Raw genomic sequence first — 22,488 nt, forward strand, 5'->3', positions numbered from 1 at the left:
GCAGGACTGAGTACAGAACCCAGGAGTTCGAATGCCCAGTCCACTTCTCTAACCACTAGATGCTACCACAAAGTATGCCAGCTCTGAGCTCCACAGTTATCTTTTTTTTTTAAGACACGTATTGGAAACTTGAATGTGTTCTTCTCTGGTTAGTAGAAGGTGTTCCACTCTGTCCTGCAAGATGGGAAGGAATGGATAACAGAGTTTAGTGGTCTTTATTGTGGCCACAATGATAGATGGGAGAAAAACTCAAGTCTACCTTAGAATTCAAGTGGGAACTCTACTTATGGAAACTAGTGTAACCTTTATGGTCCCTGGGTATCATGGGGGGCAATTCATTTACCAATGAGCTGAACCATAGCTCTCCTCCACATTAAAGGTTAAGGGCCTGATACTGCCAGCATTTATCGATTCATAGCTTATTAATCCAAATGGGACACTGATCATCTAGTCTGACCTTCTGTATAACACAGGCCATAGAATTTTCCTGAATTAATGCTGGTTTGAACAAGAGCATATCTTTTAGAAAAACATCCCATCTTGATTTTAAAATTGCCAGTGATGGAGAATCCTCCACTACCCTTTGTAAGTTGTTCCAGTGGGTAGTTACCCTCACTGTTAAAAGTGTGCATCGAATTTCTAGTTTGAACTTTTCTGGCTTCAACTTCTAGCCATTGGATCTTGTTATACCTTTGTCTGCTAGACCTTCCATATCAAATTTCTGTTCCCCATGTGTAGGTACTTACAGATCATGATCAAGTCACCACTTAACCTTCTTTTTGTTAAATTATATAGATTGAGCTCCTTGAGTTTATCACTATAAAGTATGTTTTTTCAATTGTTTAATCATTCTTGTGGCTCTTCTCTAAACATTCTCCAATTTATCAACATCCTTCTTGAATTTTTTACACAGGTTTCCAGCAGTGGTCGCACCAGTGTCAAATGCCTTCCTACTCTTATATGCAATTCCCCTGTTTATACATCAGTGAACCTGAAGAGATTACTCTTGTGCATAAAGTTAAGCATGGGCATGAGTGTTGGCAGGATAAGGCCCTAACTCTTGTCTTGTAGTTCATACATGTCATGGGGGAGAGCAGGTTATGGGCAAGAAAGCAGGTTCACTTCTAATAGGGATGGATAAGCTACTGAAGGAGAGTGAGACCCAGTGTGTCTTAAATAGGAACTGATTGGCCTTAACCTGCCCATGAATATTGAGGAAGATTTGGAGAAACTGATCATTAAGAGACATTCTCTGCCCTATGCTGTAAGGGGTCAGACTGGATAATCATAAGCATTCTTTCTAGCCTGAAAATCCATTAAATTAGTGTCATAAATATAAAGGGAAGGGTAACCACCTTTCTTTATACAATGCTATAAAATCCCTCCTGGCCAGAGGCAAAACCCTTTCACCTGTAAAGGGTTAAGAAGCGAAGGTAACCTTGCTGGCACCTGACCCAAAATGACCAATGAGGGGACAAGATACTTTCAAATCTGGTGCGGGGGGAACAAAGGGTTCTCTCTGTCTGTGTGATGCTTTTGCCGGAAACAGTTCAGAAATGCAAGCCTTCCAACTCCTGTTAAGTTAGTAAGTAATCTAGCTAGAAAATGCGTTAGATTTTCTTTTGTTTAATGGCTGGTAAAATAAGCTGTGCTGGAGGGAATGTATATTCCTGTTTTTGTGTCTTTTTGTAACTTAAGGTTTTGCCTAGAGGGATTCTCTATGTTTTGAATCTGATTACCCTGTAAGGTACCTACCATCCTGATTTTACAGGGGTGATTCTTTTACCTTTTCTTTAATTCAAATTCTTCTTTTAAGAGCCTGATTGATTTTTCATTGTTCTTAAGATCCAAGGGTTTGGGTCTGCGTTCACCTGTACCAATTGGTGAGGATTATTATCAAGCCTTCCCCAGGAAAGGGGGTGTAGGGCTTGCGGGGATATTTTGGGGGAAGACGTCTCCAAGTGGTCTTTTTCCCTGTTCTTTGTTTAAAACACTTGGTGGTGGCAGCATACTGTTCAAGGACAAGGCAAAGTTTGTACCTTGGGGAAGTTTTTAACCTAAGCTGGTAAGAATAAGCTTATGGGGTCTTTCATGCGGGTCCCCACATTTATGCCCTAGAGTTCAGAGTGGGGAAGGAACCTTGACACCTAGAAAGAAACTTGTCCAAGTATTTTGCCCGGTGTTCAAATCTATTTTTCTCTGTTTCAGAGAATGCCGACAGGCGACATTGAAGTGAATGTGAAGACAGCTGAGGTCCTGAATTTCTGCAAGAAGCTGCCCTTTGAAATTAAAGACTTTATCAAGGTAGCTGCCTGCCTTTGGCATTAAGCACTGGCTCTTCAGAAAGAGTTAGGATTTGCCATGCTGAATTGCAGAGCAGTGTCATTGCACTGTTGTAGGGCATTCTCTTCTTACTCCCACCTTCTGTGCTCTGGGGAAAGAGTTGTTCACAATGGAACATGCCTAGAGTGAGCTCTGACAGTGAAATTGTAATACTGTAATAGCTAAGTAGAATGTAATGCCTAAATCTGCTCTGTGCTTTGGGTTTAAAAATATAATGACAGTAAGAATTGGTGGTATTATGGGAACAAGGAAAATCTGGGCTCATGTCCATCTTTTGTGATTGTGAAACAGGAGGACTAGTGTGTTTAAAAGTTAAGATATATAGCCTCACCCAGGCATACAGCCAGCTAGCAAGAGACTATATCCATCCAGGACAGTAAGATCAATCAGACTGATGGTTAGGTATATCGTACATCACTGATTATTGTGTCCTTTCTCTTCCCTATGAAATGTGGACCAGTGGATAGGGGTTGGGACCAGCATTCAAGAGAACAGGGCTCTATATCCTCTGTGCCACTGGTTCACTATGTGACTCTGGGCAACTCACACAATGTCTTGTGTCTCAGTTTTCTCCATTTGTAAAATTAGTTTAGTAATGCTTGCTCACCTTTGCAAAATGCGTTGAGACCTATGATTGAAAACATCCTACAAGTCCCAAGTAGGATTATTATGATCTGTTGCTGCCAAGTGAAAAGTGAGCATTCCGGAATCTAGAGCTTACAGCATGCAGCTTCTGTCACAGTTAGAGTCAAAGTGTGACCTAGATAACTAATGCTCTTCCACATAGGTGATGAGTTACTGGCAGTAATGCAGGGTCCTATGTTTGCTTCCACCTTTCCATTGTGGTCTTTGAAGAAGCTTTTATGGGCATCTGGTTTGGCTTTTGCTCTTTAATCACAATCCTTTTCTCTTTAGAAATCTGAGGCCTTGCGCATGCAGTATCGCTATTTGGACTTGCGCAGCTTTCAGATGCAACATAACCTGCGGCTGAGATCGCAGATGGTTATGAAAATGCGGGAGTACCTCTGTAATCTCCATGGTAAGAGAAATGCATCTAGTTCTTAGCACTTTATCATCTTTTTCTTTTCTTCTTGTTCTTGCTATCTGCTCTACTACTGCCTGACATGCTAGGGGAGAGGTGCTGGGCAAAGTGCTGCCCTGACATGGCTCTATATCCCAGGAACATACCATGGGGTGGGATACTGGGATGTCTAAAGAGCACAGCGGCTCTAAGTCCCTTATCATGCCACAGATGATCATTTTTGAATGAGCAGTATCTATACAATAAATGTTAAGGCTAAGATTTTAAAAAGTGATTAGTGATATTTGGGCATCTCAGTTTTTGGGTGTCTTTCTTTGTATGCCTTTATAAGGGCCTAATTTTCAGAGGCAGGTGCTCATCTTAAACTTACTGGTCACTTTTGCAAAATTTTAGCCTAATTGTTCAGAGTAGCCAATGGAAATATAAGCAACTATGGCAGGGAGGGCTGAGAACTAGTCGTGATAGGAATGGTGGGTGCTCAGCACCCTTCAGGATCAGGCTGTGCCTGCATAAGTAATCCTTAGTCATCCTGAGAAAAAAAAATCAAATGAGTCTGTATATGACTGAGGAACTGCGTGCTCTGCCAGACTACCTCAAGCTGATTAACCGTGCTCTGCCAGACTACCTCAAGCTGATTAACCACAGTCTCCAACCAACTTGTCTGAAACCAACATTCTCAGCATATTCAATGTCTGAAGCTTATGCTTGTTTTTTAGGGTTTGTGGACGTAGAAACTCCAACACTATTTAAGAGAACTCCAGGGGTATGTATAGTCATTCATCTGGGCCTCCTGCAATAATATAGACTACTTATTTGCTCATGTGTCCCTGTCTGCCCCTCTGCCTTTATTTCTGTCATGTGTTACTACTTAACTGTTTACCTGCCAGTCAGGGGCATCATTTCAGAAAATTCCAGGTGTGGGAGGTAGGCACAGTCGTGTCAGCATATAGAACATTATATGTGATTATATTGTATACTGTGAAGTCGGGGGGTGGCAAACCAACGTGTTGAGGGGGAACTGCCTCCCTTGCCCCTCAGCAAATGTTGCTTCTGCTGCCAGTTACTAGTATGTCAAATGGGTCCTTTTGAGGCATGAGGGGGTGGATAGGACAAAGTGAGAACTATAAGATAGGTCAGTTAGAGGACAGAGCATAGATCCTTACACCATTCATTACTCAGCTAGCAGTCTCTACCATCACATTATTATTTAACAAAATAAAAATCCAGAATATAAAATTGGAAATTAAATAGCCTTAAATGGGAATACACCTCTACCCCGATATAACGCGATCCGATATAACACGAATTTGGATACAACGCAGTAAAGCAAAAAATGGTTTTCTGTCTCATTTGCAACATTGGTTCTCAAACTGGGGGTCGCGACCTGGTTATGTGGGGGGTCGCAAGCCCTGACCCCAGCGCCGGGCTGTGAGCCCCGACCGCGACGCATAGCTGCGAGCCCCGACCCTTGTGTTGAGCTGTGGGGCTACGAGCCCCGACCCCACCGTGCGGCTGTGAGTCCTGACCCTGACCCCTGCACTGGGCTGTGAGCCTCGGCCCCGGTGCTGGGCTGCGAGCCCCAACCCCAGTTCACGTCCCCAGGCTTGATGTGAAGGACGACATCAGATGCACCCTTTCTAAAACAACACCAAGAATAAAACTTCTTGTCAAATACTGTATTAATAATGGAAATGCTCGAGCTCAAAGCATGTTCGATATAACGCAGTTTCACCTATAATGCAGTAAGATTTTTTGGCTCTCTAGAACCGCGTTATATCAGGGTATAGGTGTACTACTATAGTGACTTACACAAGAGATACATGCCAATAGAATGCAGTGCTTGGAGGATGGGTGTTTTCTGGAATATGATCCTCGAAAAACAGAATTCATAGTCAACAAATGCATTGCACTGCAAGAAAGTAGCTTTGTTCTTTAATGATATTAAAAGATTCTGAGTCAAAACATGGGTTAGATGGCCTTCTTAAATGCATATAATTGGATAGCATGTTATTGTAGAACTGATGAAGACAATTCTTTGGGATGGTTAAGACTAAATAGGAGAAAGTTTTATCAAATATACGGAAGGGAACCATCCAGTCCTGGCTGAGTAGATTCAACAAGCTGTACACAGGACATTTTCTTCTCAAACTTCTAGGGGGTGCTGGTTTTTAAGTTCTAATTTATGTACACATTTGTAAATGTTCAGTCCAGCCTCACACAACAGATTTTAGCCATTTGTGGAAACCCACACCACAAGCATTAACAAAAGTCCACCCAGTTTCTGCACCATATAAACCTAGGCCAGACTGTGTGAGTCCTTCAGGAGTAAGTTTGTCAGAGCTTGCGTCATTTTTTTCTGCAAGGCAGAAGCCAGGTTGTTGGTCCTGGATCTAGCTCTGGTCGCACTGAGCTCAACACAGAGCTGCCTTTTACATGCTGGCATAGAAGTCAGACTGTAGCAGGAGCAAAGATAGCGAGGGTCTGTCCAAAGCCCATTGAATGCAATAGAAAGACTCCCGTTGACATGAGTGGGCTTTGGATTAGGCCCTTACAGGGGAATGATTTACCACAATGACTAGAGAATTCTGAGTACAGCCTGAAGTTCTGTTATGCTCATTTTCCTTTTTACATCTCATCCTTAACCAATGTGCTAACCTCTCCTGAGTAGCCATACTAGGGTCAATGCTGCATTGACTATTTCAGCTTATTAACTTCTTGCCTAGGCAGGCCATGTCAGTGAATCCCATGAAAGAGATAGGAGTGATTAACTATTGAATTAGAAAATGAATGAATATAATGGGTTTGTAAATATTTTTCTCTTCTCTTTGAGGGGTTCCTTTGTATTTTCAGAGCCCAGTTCTCAGTTCCTCCCATTTTAATCCATTGTTAACCTGCCAATCAAAGCTGAACCCCAGTCACTAGCCTTCTGCCAGAGGACAGGAATCTTTTCGGAGCCCCCTGATGCAACTCCTTAAGTGACAAGAAGGGTCAGTGTAGAAAACACCAGGCATTTCCTCCCTTTGAGGCTGACCAAATTGTGGCTGCCAATCCCTGGTGACCCTTGGAATGTGACACCAGAACTGGGATTCACACCCACATTGTACACGTGCCAGTTCAAAGTCCTAAGTGCCTAGCCACCAGGGCTGGCCCCAGATTTCAGTAGTGATGATTAGAATAGTATTTTTCTTAGTTTTGCAAAAGACCTCAGCTCGCCCATTTCTAGCTACTGTTTGTAGCCTGTTCCTGCATCTGAGGTTTGGTCACCTGAGAAAACAGTGGCTGGAGTTTCCACTTAGCTCTGTCTTGAGAGACAGGCAACCTGCCAGGAGCCGAAAAAAGAACCAGCTTGTCGGCTCCCCCAGTATGCAGGGACGGGTATTCGTCCTGATGACGTAGAATTGAGGACAAGATAGTGACGCGCCCAACATTCCCCTCTCAGAGCCTGGATGCTGGGCCAGAGTCAGAGGGAATTTGCATGGTGGTGTATGAGTTTCCTGTTGGTAAGTTGTTGTAACTGACCTTCTGAGAGGACAGAAAGCCAAAGTTGCAGCAGAACAACAAGCAACAGGAGGGTGTAAGGAGCTGTAAGGTACGTGGGGTGGGCAGTTGTTTTATCTCATCCCCTCCTATTGGTGGTTGTTTCTGCCACAACCTCCCCCTCCATTGCCTAACTTGCACCAAATTAAAGTGAAACCTACGCCATCATGTGCATCACCTCTGAGTATGGTCGATCGTCATCTCAAAATATATTCACCTGTCAGGAAAGTTCAGAGACCTGAAACTTCAGGCAGTTTTAATGGAAGGGATTTCTAGCTAGTAACCGTGGTGCAGACTATTTTGAAACAATAGGGGTGGGTGTGTAATATGGAGAGAGAGCATGAGATCAATGTCCCCTCTGGTCCAGTTTCCTCTCCACAATAGTTACTAATGCCAGATGTCTCAGTGGAAGGGTCAGCCTCTAACAGAGAGGCCAAGTAGATGGGATGGATTTATAAAGAAAACAGGTGCAGATAGGGTAAAGAAAATAGAATGTATTAATCCTTCCCTGCGCCTTGGAAAATGGCACCAAAACCCCCCAATACAACAAAGGTCACTGTGAAATACAACATAAGGATCTTAGCCCAAAGTAACATGGGAATATAGGACTGGAAAAGACCTCCTGGACCATCAAGTCCAGTCCCTTACTATCACAGACAATGCTGTCATACAATCAATCCAATTCATAAATTTATCAAGCTTCATTTTAAAGCTAGTTAGATGGTTTGCCTCCACTATACTGATTGAAAGGCTGTTCCAGAACCTCATTCCTCTGATGGTTAGAAACGTAACATGAAGTTCACCCACAAACTCTGAACCAGAGCTTCCCTGGCTGGCCACCATCTCCTGAGGCTTATAACTTTTAACCCATTTGGTGTGCCTCAGGTTCCTATCTTTCCAGCAAGATTTGGCTAATCTGGCTTTTTGGTCATTGGCAGCCACCAAGAGTCGCTTATACATGAGCAGCTGCATTTGCCTATTTCTCCTTTTCCTAGTTTTCTGTGGGAGGATAAAAGAAAAAAAAAAACGCTGCTGCTATTAACAAAAAGAAGAAAGAAAACAAAGAGCGCAACCCCTTTCACTCTGCATTCATATCCCATCCGCCCATACTGCGCAGAGAACCTGGTACAGGAAAAATAGCTAAGGGGCGGGGTTGGGGGGGAGAACCAGAGAGGTAGACCATCCTGTCCTGTCCCCCCATACCCTGCTGTTGCCTAGTGTACCTAATTCTTCAGTTCTGTACCCTGCAAGGAGATATCCTCCTCACTCCATCCAGCTGGTGAGGATCTTATGCCCCATTAGCACCAACTTTTGTAATTTGATCCTAATTAGCATAAAACCACAGGTGCTGTTCTTATTCATAGGGGGCTTGACAAAAAGCTCTTTGAAGTCCGTGGAAAGTCTGCCATTGACTTCAGCTGGCTTTTGGTCAGGTTCATAATTGTTTAGTTCTCTTTTGAAACTTACTACACTATTTGCATCAATAAGATGCTATGGCAGGGTTCAAGATGACAGTTGTGCACCCATTAAAAAGTCTCTCTCCCCTCTTCCGTACCAGGGTGCAAAGGAATTTGTGGTACCTTCCAGAGAGCCTGGAAGGTTTTACTGTCTGCCACAGAGTCCTCAGCAATTTAAGCAGCTCCTGATGGTTGGAGGTCTGGACAGGTGAGTATTCCTTTGCCTTCTTTTCTCTGAAATATTAATGTTATGGGGTCCATTCTCTTTGACTTGGGAGAAGTTAAAAATTCCCCCACGAACTGATTTCAGTCAGAGTTAGGCAACTAAATTAACCTTTGAGGATCTGGGCCCTAGAGCTGTTTTTGTGGGGGTAGGATGGCCTTAAATGGATGAGGTAAATGACCTAATGTGGGAGAAGCTTAGAAATTGTAAAGCATACATTGTGACTCTCAAAGCCAAGTAATGATTTAGCCGCATGACTCCCATTGAAATGAATGGGAGGGGTGTGGCTAAATCACATAGTTGCAGGTGTGAAATTTTCCATTTTAGTCTCATTCTGAACTAAAACTTGGGAGGAGGCTTTTCAAGGAAGGGAATGCTTGAAAGCAGAAAATGAAAGCATGGTGCAGCCCTCACCTGGGATTGACCAATATAACCAACTCCCATTGAGATAAAACTAGACTGTTGTGTGTGATTGAGACTTGGGAAAAGACGCACAGTCTCAGCACAGGAGTGCAATACCTTTTAACATGCCTGCTTCGTGAAATAAAAGCAGGAAATGCCAGCGAGTGGTAGGGAAACATTCTAGAGGAACCTCTGTTCCTAGCAGCATCAGACCAGTTGCGAGGACAGCCCCATAAGAATTCTTCATATGCCATTGATGTGCTTGCATAGCCCAGTATAACATAGAAGAAGAGGAGGTTTGGTTGGGGGGTTTTGCCTAGAGTCCTAGATGGCACTGGTGGAGCGCCACTGAGATGTTGGCCTCCTCCAAGAGGTCACTGCTGGAAGGTGGCTTATCCTGGTTGGTATCTACAGCACGAATCATCAGGAGAAATCATAGGACTGGAAGGGACCTTGAGAGGAGATCTAATCCAGTCCCCTGCACTCATGGCAGAACTACATAATGAACCTTAGAATCATAGAAAATTAGGGTTGGAAGAGACCTCAGGACGTCATCTAGTCCAATCCCCTGCTCAAAGCAGGACCAACCCCCAGCCGGGCTTTGTCAAGCCTGGCCTTAAAAATCTCTAAGGATGGAGATTCCACCACCTCCCTAGGTAACCCCTTCCAGTGCTTCACCACCCTCCTGATGAAATAGTTTTTCCTATCCAATCTAAACCTTCCCCACTGCAACTTGAGACCATTACTCCTTGTTCTGTCATCTGCCACCACTGAGAACAGCCTAGCTCCATCCTCTTTGAAACCCTCCTTCTGGTAGTTGAAGGCTGCTATCAAATCCCCCCTCACTCTTCTCTTCTGTAAACTAAATAAGCCCAGTGCCCTCAGCCTCTTCTCGTAAGTCATGTGCCCCAGCCCCCTAATCATTTTCGTTGCCCTCTGCTGGACTCTCTCCAATTTGTCCACATCCTTTCTATAGTGGGGGCCCCAAAACTGGACGCAATACTCCAGTGGCCTCGCCAGTGCCAAATAGAGGGGAATAATCACTTCTCTCGGTCTGCTGGCAGTGCTCCTACTAATGCAGCCCAATATGCCGTTAAGCTTCTTGGCAACAAGGACACACTGTTGACTCATATCCAGTTTCTCCTCCACTGTAATCCCCAAGTACTTTTCTGCAGAGCTGCTGCTTAGCCAGTCAGTCCCCAGCCTGTAGTAGTGAATGGAATTCCGCCCTAAGTGCAGGACTCTGCACTTGTCCTTGTTGAACCTCATCAGATTTCTTTTGGCCCAATCGTCCAATTTGACTAGGTCACTCTGGACCCTACCCCTACCCTCCAGTGTATTTACCTCTCCCTCCAGCTTAGTGTCGTCCATGAACTTGCTGAGGGTGCAATCCTGTAGCTACAATTTAATTTAGGGTGCCTTTAATTTCAATTGCAGGTACTTTCAGGTTGCCCGTTGCTATCGAGATGAAGGTTCAAAGCCAGATAGGCAGCCTGAGTTCACTCAGGTAACGTATCCCCAAACAGACTCTTTAGCTGCTTAACTCTGGCAAGGTCTCAGGCCACTTAGATCTCAAACAGCATTGTTAGTTGCAAGTATTATTGGTATAGCCCAGTGGTTCTCAACCTTCCAGATGACTGCACCCCTATCAGGTGTCTTATTTGTCTTGAGTACCCCCAGTTTCACCTCACTTAAAAACTACTTGCTTACAAAATCAGACATGAAAATACAGAAGTGTCACAGCCCCCTATTACTGAACAATCACTAACATTCTCATTTGTACCATATAATTATAAAATAAATTGATTGGAATAGAAGTATTGTACATACATTTCAGTGTGATATTGAGCCTATTTTTCACATGTGAGCCTTGCCTGAAGCCCAAGCCCTGCCTCTCAGGGCTGGAGCCAAAGCCCTGCAGCCTGGTGCTGAAGCATACAACTGCTTTGCCGGAGGCCCCTATGGCATGGGGCCCTGGGCAGTTGCCCTGCTTGCCACCTCCTAATGCCAGCCCAGCATTTGCGACCCCCGCCCTCCCAAACCCATCCCATGACTGCCCACAGGGCTGCAAGCCCCAGGTTGAGAAACATTGATTTACATTAGTTGAGTACCCGCTGGAAGACCTCCGAGTACCCCCGGGGTACACGAACCCCTGGTTAAGAACCACTGGTACAGTCCATCCATTTGGTATCAGACTTGTTCATCACTGTTCACCTTAGAAACATTATTTGGCCTTGTGTTTGGGGACATGTATTTCACGTGTCCTAGTGGGTATTCACTGAGGTCTGGGATGAAGGATGGTTTCAACTGCTACAGGTACCAGTGTCAGCTAGTTTGGTTCACCTTGGTGGTGAAACGTGTGCTGCTCTCCAGGGCTGGCCTGCTCCTCTTCCACCGGAGCTCCCAGGGCAGTGTGCTTCACGGCTTTTGGCTCCTGAACAGGACCGGTTGGCCCAGCTCATTCCAAGTCTTCTCCTTGTGCCCTGAATTCACAAATGGTCATTAGGCTTCTGAACAGGGGGTTATTGCTGATACCCTGGGCAGGATTCTCTGTGATGATGTATCTAACTATGTGAGGTTAGCCACATGCCCTTCGTGTAAGGCAGTTGTGGTATATATAGTATATTGAATCTAATCATCTTTATGATCACTTTATATACAAAGCCTTTGGGACCCAAGAAGAGCTATTAGGGGGGAATAGAATGCAGCTTTCCTGGTGCCTGTAGCTAATGTGTAATGATCCTCTTGTTATGTCTTTAAGATCGATATTGAGATGTCGTTTGTAGACCAAGCTGGGATCCGGAGACTGATTGAGGGCCTGCTCCAGTATTCCTGGCCTAATGAGAGCAGCCCTATTACCACCCCTTTCCCTTCCATGAGCTACGCTGAGGCATTGGCTGAGTATGGGACCGATAAGCCAGACACTCGCTTTGGTATGAAGGTGCGCTGTCTCCCATTGGAAACATCTATCCTTTCTCCTTCTCCTTTTTAGTGTTTCCTGATCATCTCTGTTTATACTCCACTTCTCCACATGAATGGAAGTGTGTGTGTCTTGGTGTCACAACATCTACAGGTTCTGAAAGCCCTGCAATTGTAGCTGGCCCCTTATGTCACTGGAAGCTGTACTAATGGGATATTAAGGCAGGTGATGCAAGATGGATTTGGGATCTTCCAACCAACTTGTTCTTTTGGGAGGGGTGTCCTGTCTTTCTCATTTATATCCTAACAAGGATACATTAACACTAAGGACACGCCATGTAGGGCAGGAAGGATTGACAGTGCTGGGAACTGAAGTCCTCGAATCTTCCATAGAAACCGCAAAATTGTCTGGATTGCTCACCAATGTGTCTCGCTCCTGACCTGGCAGGACCTGCTCAAGAGAGAGGCTAGTTTAGTCTCCCCAGTCCAGTTCAGTCCTTGGTCGCTCTGAGACTCTTACCAGTTGTGATTTTGGTTCTTTCTTCAATAATTTTTATTGTGCAGAAAATAACTGTTCATAAATGTAATGGGGGAAGCAGTACTGAAAAACGTTACACAATATTTTATACTTGCTGCTATTTGAAGATTTGAAAGGGCTGCATCATGGCTGATTTGAGCTGATGTTATCCCACTGTGGGTATGTGTTCTGGGGAACTTGGGCTGAGATCACCAAACTCATGTCTTATAGGAGCTCTCATCGATACTATCTGCTGACACCCTTTGGCCACTGCTGACTAGAGCCACGTTCAGACTGGTCACCTCGACGTGAAAGTCTTTGGATTCCATTAGCAATCCCTTAAGCCATCCAGTCTCTCACTCAGTCTCGTATTTAGACTTTGTCTTCCTGAAGTCTGTGACTTCTAAACGACTGCTCCATTTGTTTCTTTATAAATGCTCTGTGGTTCCTTGAAGCATGGTTTGCTGTCTCGGGAGATCCTGCTGCAAATGGAGGACACAGGAACAGTTCCCCACTGCATGTTCCTGACATCTCTTCTCTTTTATGTGCTCTTTCTCAGATAACTGATGTCAGTGACGTGTTTAGGAGGACGGAAATCGGATTTGTGCAGAATGCTGTCAACAAGCCCCAAGGCTCTGTCAAAGCCATTTGCATTCCTCAGGGAGTGGTGAGTGGTGTAGTTCTGTATTGTTAGTGGCAAAGCACAGTATAAAGAAAGTAAATTTTAGAAATTAATAAGTTGTATTGATTTAATAACAATCCCTTTGTCACAGTGTGACTGGCCCCTTTCTGGGGACATTGGCCTAGTCCCACCTCTGACCAATTAGTTGCCTCTCAGTTGAGGTTGTGGTGTTAGGTCATCAGGTAATAGTGTGAAGAGCATCTGGTCCTTATAAAGGCCGGCAAGAACTCAGCTGAGCTAGAGAAACTGCAGTGTCCCTTGGTTAGGGCAAGAACCCAGACGGAGCTGAGAGAGGCCAAGGGGAAAAGCCTCTGGGGGGTCTGCAGCCTGCTTTGGTTAGAGGAGCAGTTTTGTTTTGGGCTTGAATAACAAATTGTGCCCAGAGGCAAGGGTCTGAAACAGACTTGAGCAAGGCATCACTCCTTCCTGGACTGGTGATACAGACCCACAGATAACAGCTCCCTCCCATGTGGGCGTTTGTTACCTGTGTGGAGATCATAAGTACAGTAACTCATAACACTAAGGTCAAAGATCAAATCCAAGCTTGACTGTAAATCCAGAAGTAATTGTTACTTTCTATTTTATGTATATATTTATATATAAAAAAAGTAATTGTGATTAATCACAGTTTTAATCGCGCTGTTAAACGATAGAATACCAATTGAAATTTATTAAATATTTTTGGATGTTTTTCTACCTTTTTTTAATATTTTGATTTCAATTGCAACACAGAATACAAAGTGCACAGTGCTCGCTTTATATTATTATTTTTTATTACAAATATTTGCACTGTTAAAAAATGATAAAAAATAGTATTTTTCAGTTCATCTCATACAATACTGTAGTGCGATCTTTTTATCATGAAGGTGCAATTTACAAATGTAGATTTTTTTTTTTTGTTACATAACTGAACTCAAAAACAAAACAATGTAAAACTTTAGAGCCACTCAGTCCTACTTCTTCTTTAGCCACTTGCTGAGACAAACAAGTTTGTTTACATTTGCAGGAGATTTGCTGCCTTCTTCTCGTTTACAATGTTACCTGAAAGCGAGAACAGGCGTTCACGTGGCTCTGTTGTAGCTGGCGTCGCGAGATATTTACGTGCCAGATATGCTAAACATTCTTATGCCCCTTCATGCTTCCATGCCGATGATGCTCGTTAAAAAAATAATGCTTGAATTACTTAATGACTGAACTCCTTGGGGGAGAATTGAATGTCTCCTGCGCTGTTTTACCTGCATTCTGTCATCATTTCATGTTATAGCAGTCTCAGATGATGACCCAGCACATGTTGTTTGTTTTAAGAACATTTTCACTGTAGATTTGACAAAACGCAAAGAATGTATCAATGTGAGATTTTAATGATAGCTACAGCACTTGAACCAAGGTTTAAGAATCTGCAGTGCCTTCCAAAATCTGAGAGGGATGAGGTGTGGAGCATGCTTTCAAAATAAAAGAGCCACACTCCAATGCAGAAACTACAGAACCTGAACCACCAAAAAAGAAAATCAACCTTTTGCAGATGGCACCTGACTCAGATGATGTAAATGAACATGTGTCAGTCCGCACTGCTTTGGATCGTTATCAAGCAGAATCCATCATCAATATGGATGCATGTCCTCTGGAATGGTGGTTGAAGCATGAAGAGACATATGAATCTTTAACGCATCTGGCATGTAAATATCTTGCGACACCAGCTACAACAGAGCCATGCGAATGCCTGTTCTCACTTTCAGGTGACATTGTAAATAAGAAGAGGGCAGCAAATCTCCTGCAAATGTAAACAAACTTGTTTGTCTCAGCAAGTGGTTAAAGAAGAAGTAGGACTGAGTGGGCTTGTATGCTCTAAAGTTTTACATTGTTTTGTTTTTGAATGCAGGTTTTGTTGTGGGTTTTTTTTTTGGTTTTTTTTTACATAATTCTACATTTGTAGGTTCAACTTTCATGATAAAGAGATTGCACTACAGTACCTGTATGAAGTGAATTGAAAAATGCTATTTCTTTTGTTTTTTACAGTGCAAATATTTGTCATAAAAAATAAATATAAAGTGAGCACTGTACACTTTCAATTCTGTGTTGTAATTGAAATCGATATATTTGAAAATGTAGAAAATATCCAAAAATATTTAAATAAATGGTATTCTATTATTGTTTAACAGTGCAATTAATGACGCTATTAATGTTTTTAATCACTTGACATGCCTTATATATATTGCAATTGCATCTACATAAACAGTCAAGTAAGCGAGTTAGCTGAAGTGTCTTAATGATTCAGAAGCTATGGGAAGGGCGTTGTACAAGTCCATAAGGGAACCTGGTAGCCTTTGCCAGTGGTTGCAACCTGCAGGTATATTACCTACATTTTCTAACGGACCACAAAGGCAAAGTCACGAAGGCCCCACATATAGTCATTAGCAGCACATCTGAAGCAATTGAGTTTTACCCAAAGATGGCATAGAAAATCAAAACCAGGGGGCTGGACTGCTGGATCTGTCATGAGATAGGCACTGGCTATGTTTGAAGCTTGTTCTTGTCACCTGGCGGTGATATCAAAGTTCCTTAAGGGCATTGTCCAAATAGGATGGTTTGAGCTGAGATGGTAGCCCAGTGGATTCAACAACTCTTTAAACAGCGGTAGCTGTGGCATGTCTTGCACTTTAAGGAGCAGATTCTGCAAGGTGACTTGTTGTCTGATGTCAGAAGAGGCAATGTTGGATAGGATTGGCAGCCAAGCCTGCTCGGTCGGTCTCATGGTACCTATTGTTATATGCATGGTTTCATTCAGCTGAGTATCTACTAGTCTTGTGTGAGAGGAGCTGAGCAATACCCTGCTGCAGAAAAGACACTCTTGGCTTGCCTTGTGCTAAGTGTCTGCTCATTGGTTCCCCAGGTAAACCCAACTAGTTTGCTGATCAGGTTGTTCCTTGTCTTTGTTTTGAGTGACATCTTGGTAAGGTATTCCTTAAAGGTCAAGATACAGTCCAGCATAGGCACCGACTCCGTAGGTTGGAGCTGGAGCTCCATGGGTTGGAGCTCCGTGGGGCTGGAGCACCCACAGGGAAAAATTAGTGGGTGTTCTGCACCCACCAGCAGCCAAGCTCCCCCCCACCCCACCTCCTCCTCCTCCCCCCTTGAGCGCACTGCATGCCCACTCCTCTGCCTACCTCCCATCGTTTCCCCCCCAGCCACCGCCAAACAACTGTTTGCACACTCTGGGAGGGCGGGGGGAAGACTGGGAATATGGTGAGCTCAGGGGAGGATGCAGGAAAGAGGCAGGGCCGGGGCAGGGATTTGCAGAAGGAGTTGGAATAGGAGCAGGGAGGGGGTGGAGTTGGGGTGGGGACTTTGAGAAAGGGGTTGGCATGGGGGCTCATGGAAGGGGTGGAGTGGGGGCAGGGCTTGGGGCAGGGTGGGGTCGAGCACCCACGGAAAAGAGGGGAAGTTGGCGCCTATGCAGTCCAGTGTACCTCAGTAATATATTACTCCTGGGGGAATACGGCACACATGCATAATTAATGAGCTTCGCATATTTTTAATTTTTTGCGCAGAAAAAAGCTGCCAAAATGTTGCTGCCGTTCTGTCTTTTGTCCTTCAGAGGGCATTGTGGTGATAGAACACAGCAGCAGCTCCCAGCCAGCTAGGGAAGAGAAAGAGCCTGCCTTCTTCACAGCACCTGTCAGGCGAGCTCAGGGGCTGTAGTGGGACCGGGGCTATAGGGAGACAGACGGTGTGGGGTGCTGGGGAGGTCAAACAGGCTCATAAGAGCTAATGGAGGAGGACAGACTGGGGCAGGGGCTGAATGGGAGTGGAAGCACAGGGCCACAGGTGGGAGGGAGGTTCAGGGCCACATGGTGATGGGGGAGGAGGTGCAGAGCTACATAGGGACAGAGGGTGGCTGAGTGGGGGCACAGAGACACATGGGGGAGAGGGTACAAGGACACATAGGGACAGGAGAGTGGCTGGGTGGGGGTACAGAGCCACATAGGGAAAGTGGGTGCAGGGCCACATGGGGATGGAGGGAGTGGGTTTCTGAGTGGGGGTGGAGGGACACATAGGGATGCAGGAACACATGGGGATGGGGCAGAGGTGCCTGACTGAATGGGAAGGGCTTGGGGTCAGCCAGGGTCTCCATGGGGGAAGCTCCCTAACAATCCCCCCCCTCCCAAAAAAAAACCAAACAAACCTGTTCCATACTTTTCCCCACCCATATCCAACAACCCTCCAAGTTCACACCCAGGCTCCTTCCCTGCAATTTGCTTCCCTCTCCCTCAGCTCCTCCATTACCCCTGACTTCCCCAAGCCTTCGCATTGCTTCTGAGGGGTGTGGGATATATGTTTCTGTATTGTAGTTTAAATGAATTATTACTCAGAGTTCTGTATTAATATGCCTACTAAGGAATCTATTTGTCAGAAACGTTTCCTGAATCTTTTTTGTTGTCTGTATTGTTACCGACATACTTGCTGACCAGTATTTTGAAATAAATGACCAAAAATAATTGAAATAGGTGTGATTATATTATGTTATTTGACAAATACACAGAATTTTAAAATACTGTGCACAGAATTTTTAAATGTTTGGTGCAGAATTCTCCCAGGAGTAATATATGGGCATGACTTTCAACTCCTAATAATCTAGGAGGAGTTTGTATCTAACAGTTGATGCACTGTGACTCTCCAAATTATAGCTGACTCTGTTTTGTAACACATGGGCTTGAACAACAGTGGTGCAAGAAAAGTGAAAGATTGCAAGGGGTTTGCAAAGTAGTAGTAGGGATATTCCTCTTACAAAAATACAACCATACCTAGCTCCTATATAGCACTTTTCATCCATAGATCTCAAAGCATTTTACAAAGGAGGACAGTATCAAATAAGTTTATCATGTGATAAAATGTATGTTGGGTACAGAGGGTGGTAGATTCTGATTTATCTCCTTGCACTCTTGCTGCACAGGCTAGACTCTCCAACCGCAGTTTCTCACTAGTTATTGTTAGTTTGGCAATGAAAGGCGCAAGTCTGAGGCATCCCATTAGGTGGTGATGTGGTGTGTATTTAAAAAAGCAAAAATGGAATGTTCGTCATGTCTCCCAAAAAAGTAATTCTGAAATCAAGTGCTTCATGTAGGAAAGTGAGCTGAGCCACTGGATTCAGTTTCTGACTTGACTTACAGCAGTTATAACTGTTTAATGTCTCTATTTTTTCCCCTTTTTTCCAGAGACATCTTCAAAATAAAGATTTTGAGTCTTTAAAGGAATCTGCAAAATCCCAGTTTAATCAGGTGAGGCACAAACCTTCTACACTGTAAAGAGTTCATCTGAAAGGGGCAGGTAAAATGCATAAAGTGTTGCTTGGAATCTGCATCAGATACTAGATAGAAAAGTAAGTTAAGTTTTCCACTTTGTGTACATAAAATCATCTTGTTTTGAGACCAATTAATATAGGTGATGGCAACTTCTTGTCTGTTGAAGGTAAATAGCCAGGCAGCTGTATGTATTCATTGTGCACTGCATAATGGTTCTGTGTCTTCCTAAAGTGCCCTTGAGTATTCTAGTAAATGAGATGGTAAATTATGTTAGGTGGTTTTATAGGATATAAGAACTTCAGGATGTAGGAGGTTTTTAATAATACATCCTCTGCTGAGAGAGAAAGAGACAGTCTCTCAGCAACACAAAGACAAGGAACAACCTGATCAGTTGTGTGGATGTACTGCAGGAACTGAACATGCTTCACATCTTTGCCTTTCTTTTGCAATAGGAAGTTTTACACTTGATCCTGAAGCCTGATGAGAGCTTGAAATCTCCGTTCAGCAAGTTTCTCAGTGAGGAGCAGCAGTCGGAACTCATCCAAGCACTGAAGGTCCAGGCAGATGATGTGGTCCTGCTGGCAGCTGGAGAGCATGAAAAAGTGGTAGGGAAATCCCTGGCTGGCTGTGAGGACTGAACATCACTGTCTGTTAATATTAATACCTAGCATATCTGTAATTCCTTCCACCTGAGGATCTCCGAGCACGCTGCAAAGATTAATGAACGAAGTCCCACAACCCCCTGTGAGAGAGGTGCTATGAATTCCTTTTCATAAATGGGGAGAGGGAGGCACTGAGAGATGAAGTGACTTGCCCCAAATCACACATCAAGAGCAGAACTGGGAAGAGAACCTGGACAAATGTAAATGTGTTCTCTTCCAAGCAGCAGGAGCAGGTGACAAGGTGTGTGGTCATGCAAAGTGCTTCCACTATCCAGAGTTGTGAGGCACAAGCCCAAATAGAGTGACCATTTTTCTCTCTAGCTCACTTTGTGAATTCAGGGTACTGTGGCTAAAGAGAGCCCTCCTCTCTGCTTAGGAAGTCCTTTCCTCAAAGCGGGGATAGTATCTCTTATGGAAATATGACTTTAAATGAGTGTCCAACTCTCGATAGAGACTAATGGTCTCAGCTACAGCTCTGATATAGGGATTATAGTTAAACAGTCTGAATTTCCTCTGATCCTAACATGGGAATACAAAGTAAGTACAGCTTGCAACTAGGATCTTAATGCTTGTGTTAGTCAGCTGTAAGAAAGGTTTTACAATAGAAAACATACCAGTCAAGGTGGTGAAAACCACACTATTTCATGTTTAAAAATCAGTTCTGGTCCTGGAGCCAGATCCTCAGCTCATGCAAATCGATATAATGAAGATAGACTGGCTTACATCAGCAGAGGATCTGACCCTGATGTGGATGTCAGGATACTCCCGATTAAGTATTATCTCTGAAAACTGTGCTTGCAATTCTTGCTGTTGTTGATTAGGGAAGCAATGTTGTATCTAGTTGTTAGAGCCAGGAAGCTGTGACTTAGTCTTGGATTCTATTCCTGGCTTTGCCATTAACGTATTCTGGACCTTGTGTGAGGTTGCCCTGCCTCTCTGTGCCTCCATTTCCTGATATGTAAAATGGGGATATTATTGCTGTCTTAACTCACTAAAGTGTCGTGAGAAGTAAATAATGTTTGTGAAGTGCTTTGAGATCCATGCACAAAAGATGCAATAGAGGGGCAGAGTGTCTTTTTATGCTGTGAATCACTGTGGTTGGCCAGGCGTTGTCCCAATGAGACTGGAGCATTTGGGAAAGATGAACTTTCCAGCTCCTGCTCAGCCTTACTTTGCAGAATCTAGAATGCTGAGGACTGGCAATAGCTACACAAATGCCTCCCCTGTTATGATGCTGTCTCAGCAAAAGGGTGATGCCTTCTAAAGATGCTGCAGCTAATGCAAAAAATGCAGTGAAACTGACATGATGGCGTGTGTGTGTGTGATCCTGTCTCTGTAGAAAATTCACACACACACACGCCCGCCCGCCCGCCAGAGGATACGATGAGACCCTCCCTAGAGCTCTCTGCTCATGACATTAAACTGGACTTCATCAGTCTCTCTCTATTTCCTTTCCCTCCCTCCTCCCCCCCATTTTCAGTGCTTGGTGTTAGGAAATATGCGCTTGGAGTGTGCGAACTTTCTGGAGTCGAGAGGCCTGGTGCTCCGTGATCCCACTGCTTTTCACTTCCTGTGGGTGGTGGATTTCCCGCTATTCCTTCCCAAGGAAGAAAACCCTGCAGAACTGGAATCTGCTCATCACCCCTTCACGGCCCCTCACCCGTCAGACACCGGGCTCCTGTACTCTGAGCCTGCAAAGGTGACTATGACCATCATGCCTTTCACTCTGGCTTAATTTTTTCATATTGACTTTCCTTGAAAAAGTGTGCAAGGTGCAACTTTAGCTGCTGTATTAAGGGACATTAATTAATGGAAATAAAATATGCATTCTACATAGCTGCTGAGGAAAGGTGGATCCCAGGTTACCCAGAACTGGCAAATACCTAAGTGTGTGTCACCAGTTAACTGGCTTACTTCCTGAAGACTTATGGGAAACAATTGATATAGAGGAGTTTCACTGGAAGGCAAAACTGGGTCAGAACTCTTCCCTACAAGTCTCTGAAGATGGGTGTTACATTCATCTGTAGAGCTGTAAGGATTAGGCAGTTACTATCTGATGTGTTTCTGCTTCAGTAATACAGTCTTGATCTTGAGCTCAGATGTAAGGTGTCATTTAACAGGAGCAACCTAAGGGCTTCACTACCCAGGGGCAGTAAGAGAGGGATTTGATTAATTGTCAGTACTGCCAGTCCCAGGAGATTTGGGGGAATAACAGCAACATCTGCAGAAAGGGTTTTGGGGGTTTTGTTTTGTTTTACAACTTTCCTAAGAATCCAGTTGCAATGAGAACAGTGGCCGCAACCAAGTCTTAGTGGGAGTTTGTTCAATCTATGAAGGACTTTCTGAGAGAGAAGCCCTGCATTTGGCTTCCTGAGTGTGTCGCAGATCAGGATTGGTGGTACGCCAGTTGGTGGTGCCATGGCTGTGTGTGGTTCCCGGAACTGGATCAGCAAGAGGGAGAGAGCAATATCACAAATGAGGCACTGGGAGAGCTGTGAGGGGGGGAGAAGGGAGGCTTGCACAGCAACTACTTGCACTCTGCCTGGCATTGTGCAATGCTGATCCAAAGCCCACAGAAATCCATCTTTCTCTTGGCTTCAGTGGGCTTTGGATCAGGTCCAGGATAAGCATTCTTCACTTATCAAAGCATGAAATTTGAGACCCACAATGGAATTAGTTGGAAAGATTCCTCCTGGTAGTGGTTTAAACATCCTGTTGGACCCCTCCAAATGTCTGAGATATCGTTGATAAAGCAAAATTGTAATGTGTCTTTTTTTTCATCAGACTGTTGGCAATCTGAGCTACGAATAATCTGAGCACAGTGAACTGCACCCCGGGCATGCTAATGCACTTGTCTGTCTCCCATCCTCCAGGTCCGTAGCCAGCACTATGATCTTGTGCTGAATGGCAGTGAGATTGGAGGTGGCTCCATCCGAATCCATAATGCAGAGCAGCAACGTTTTGTTCTTGAGACAGTGCTGAAGGTAACAGCCTGCAAAAGTTTCCTATGCCCTCTCGGAATTTTTAAATTAAAATAGACACATTTATAAACCTCAAACTAGTTTGCAAATGGTGCAATTATTGGTTATAGAAATCCAGAGGAATTAGGTTTACTAACAACAATGTTGTGCCAATTGGAGCATCTCATTGACACACAGATGCCCTATTTGTGAAGACACTAAAGGGACTCTGTAAAGTAAAAAATTATAACACCCAATCTCGCAAACATTTATGCACCTGTTTACTTACGTGAGTGGTCCCATTGATACTATACACTGGCTTATTCCTCTGTTGAGATTGATATCTCTCACTCCTCTCATGCTTTTGGGAGTCATGCATGTAAATTTCTTCCCTCCTAGCTCCCTGAGAATGGTGATGCTCATGATATCTATCTTTTATATACT

The 22,488-nt window shown here is 44.1% G+C and overlaps 1 protein-coding gene across 3 annotated transcripts in view; it reads left to right on the top strand.

Moving 5' to 3' along the window:
• The window catches only part of DARS2 (aspartyl-tRNA synthetase 2, mitochondrial), a 33,112-nt gene that overhangs the window by 7,258 nt on the left and 3,366 nt on the right, over window positions 1-22,488 (top strand). For all 3 annotated transcript variants that reach the window (XM_048859743.2, XM_048859742.2, XM_075131473.1), the window contains exons 6-16: window positions 2,209-2,304; window positions 3,259-3,382; window positions 4,102-4,148; window positions 8,481-8,587; window positions 10,442-10,511; window positions 11,766-11,945; window positions 13,000-13,107; window positions 18,336-18,398; window positions 18,875-19,027; window positions 20,565-20,783; window positions 21,958-22,068. In XM_048859743.2, coding sequence (XP_048715700.2) covers window positions 2,209-2,304; window positions 3,259-3,382; window positions 4,102-4,148; window positions 8,481-8,587; window positions 10,442-10,511; window positions 11,766-11,945; window positions 13,000-13,107; window positions 18,336-18,398; window positions 18,875-19,027; window positions 20,565-20,783; window positions 21,958-22,068 — 1,278 coding nt within the window. The remainder of the gene's footprint in view (window positions 1-2,208; window positions 2,305-3,258; window positions 3,383-4,101; window positions 4,149-8,480; window positions 8,588-10,441; window positions 10,512-11,765; window positions 11,946-12,999; window positions 13,108-18,335; window positions 18,399-18,874; window positions 19,028-20,564; window positions 20,784-21,957; window positions 22,069-22,488) is intronic.

This window comes from Caretta caretta, chromosome 8, assembly GCF_965140235.1.
Source record: "Caretta caretta isolate rCarCar2 chromosome 8, rCarCar1.hap1, whole genome shotgun sequence".
Lineage (NCBI taxonomy): Eukaryota > Metazoa > Chordata > Testudines > Cheloniidae > Caretta > Caretta caretta.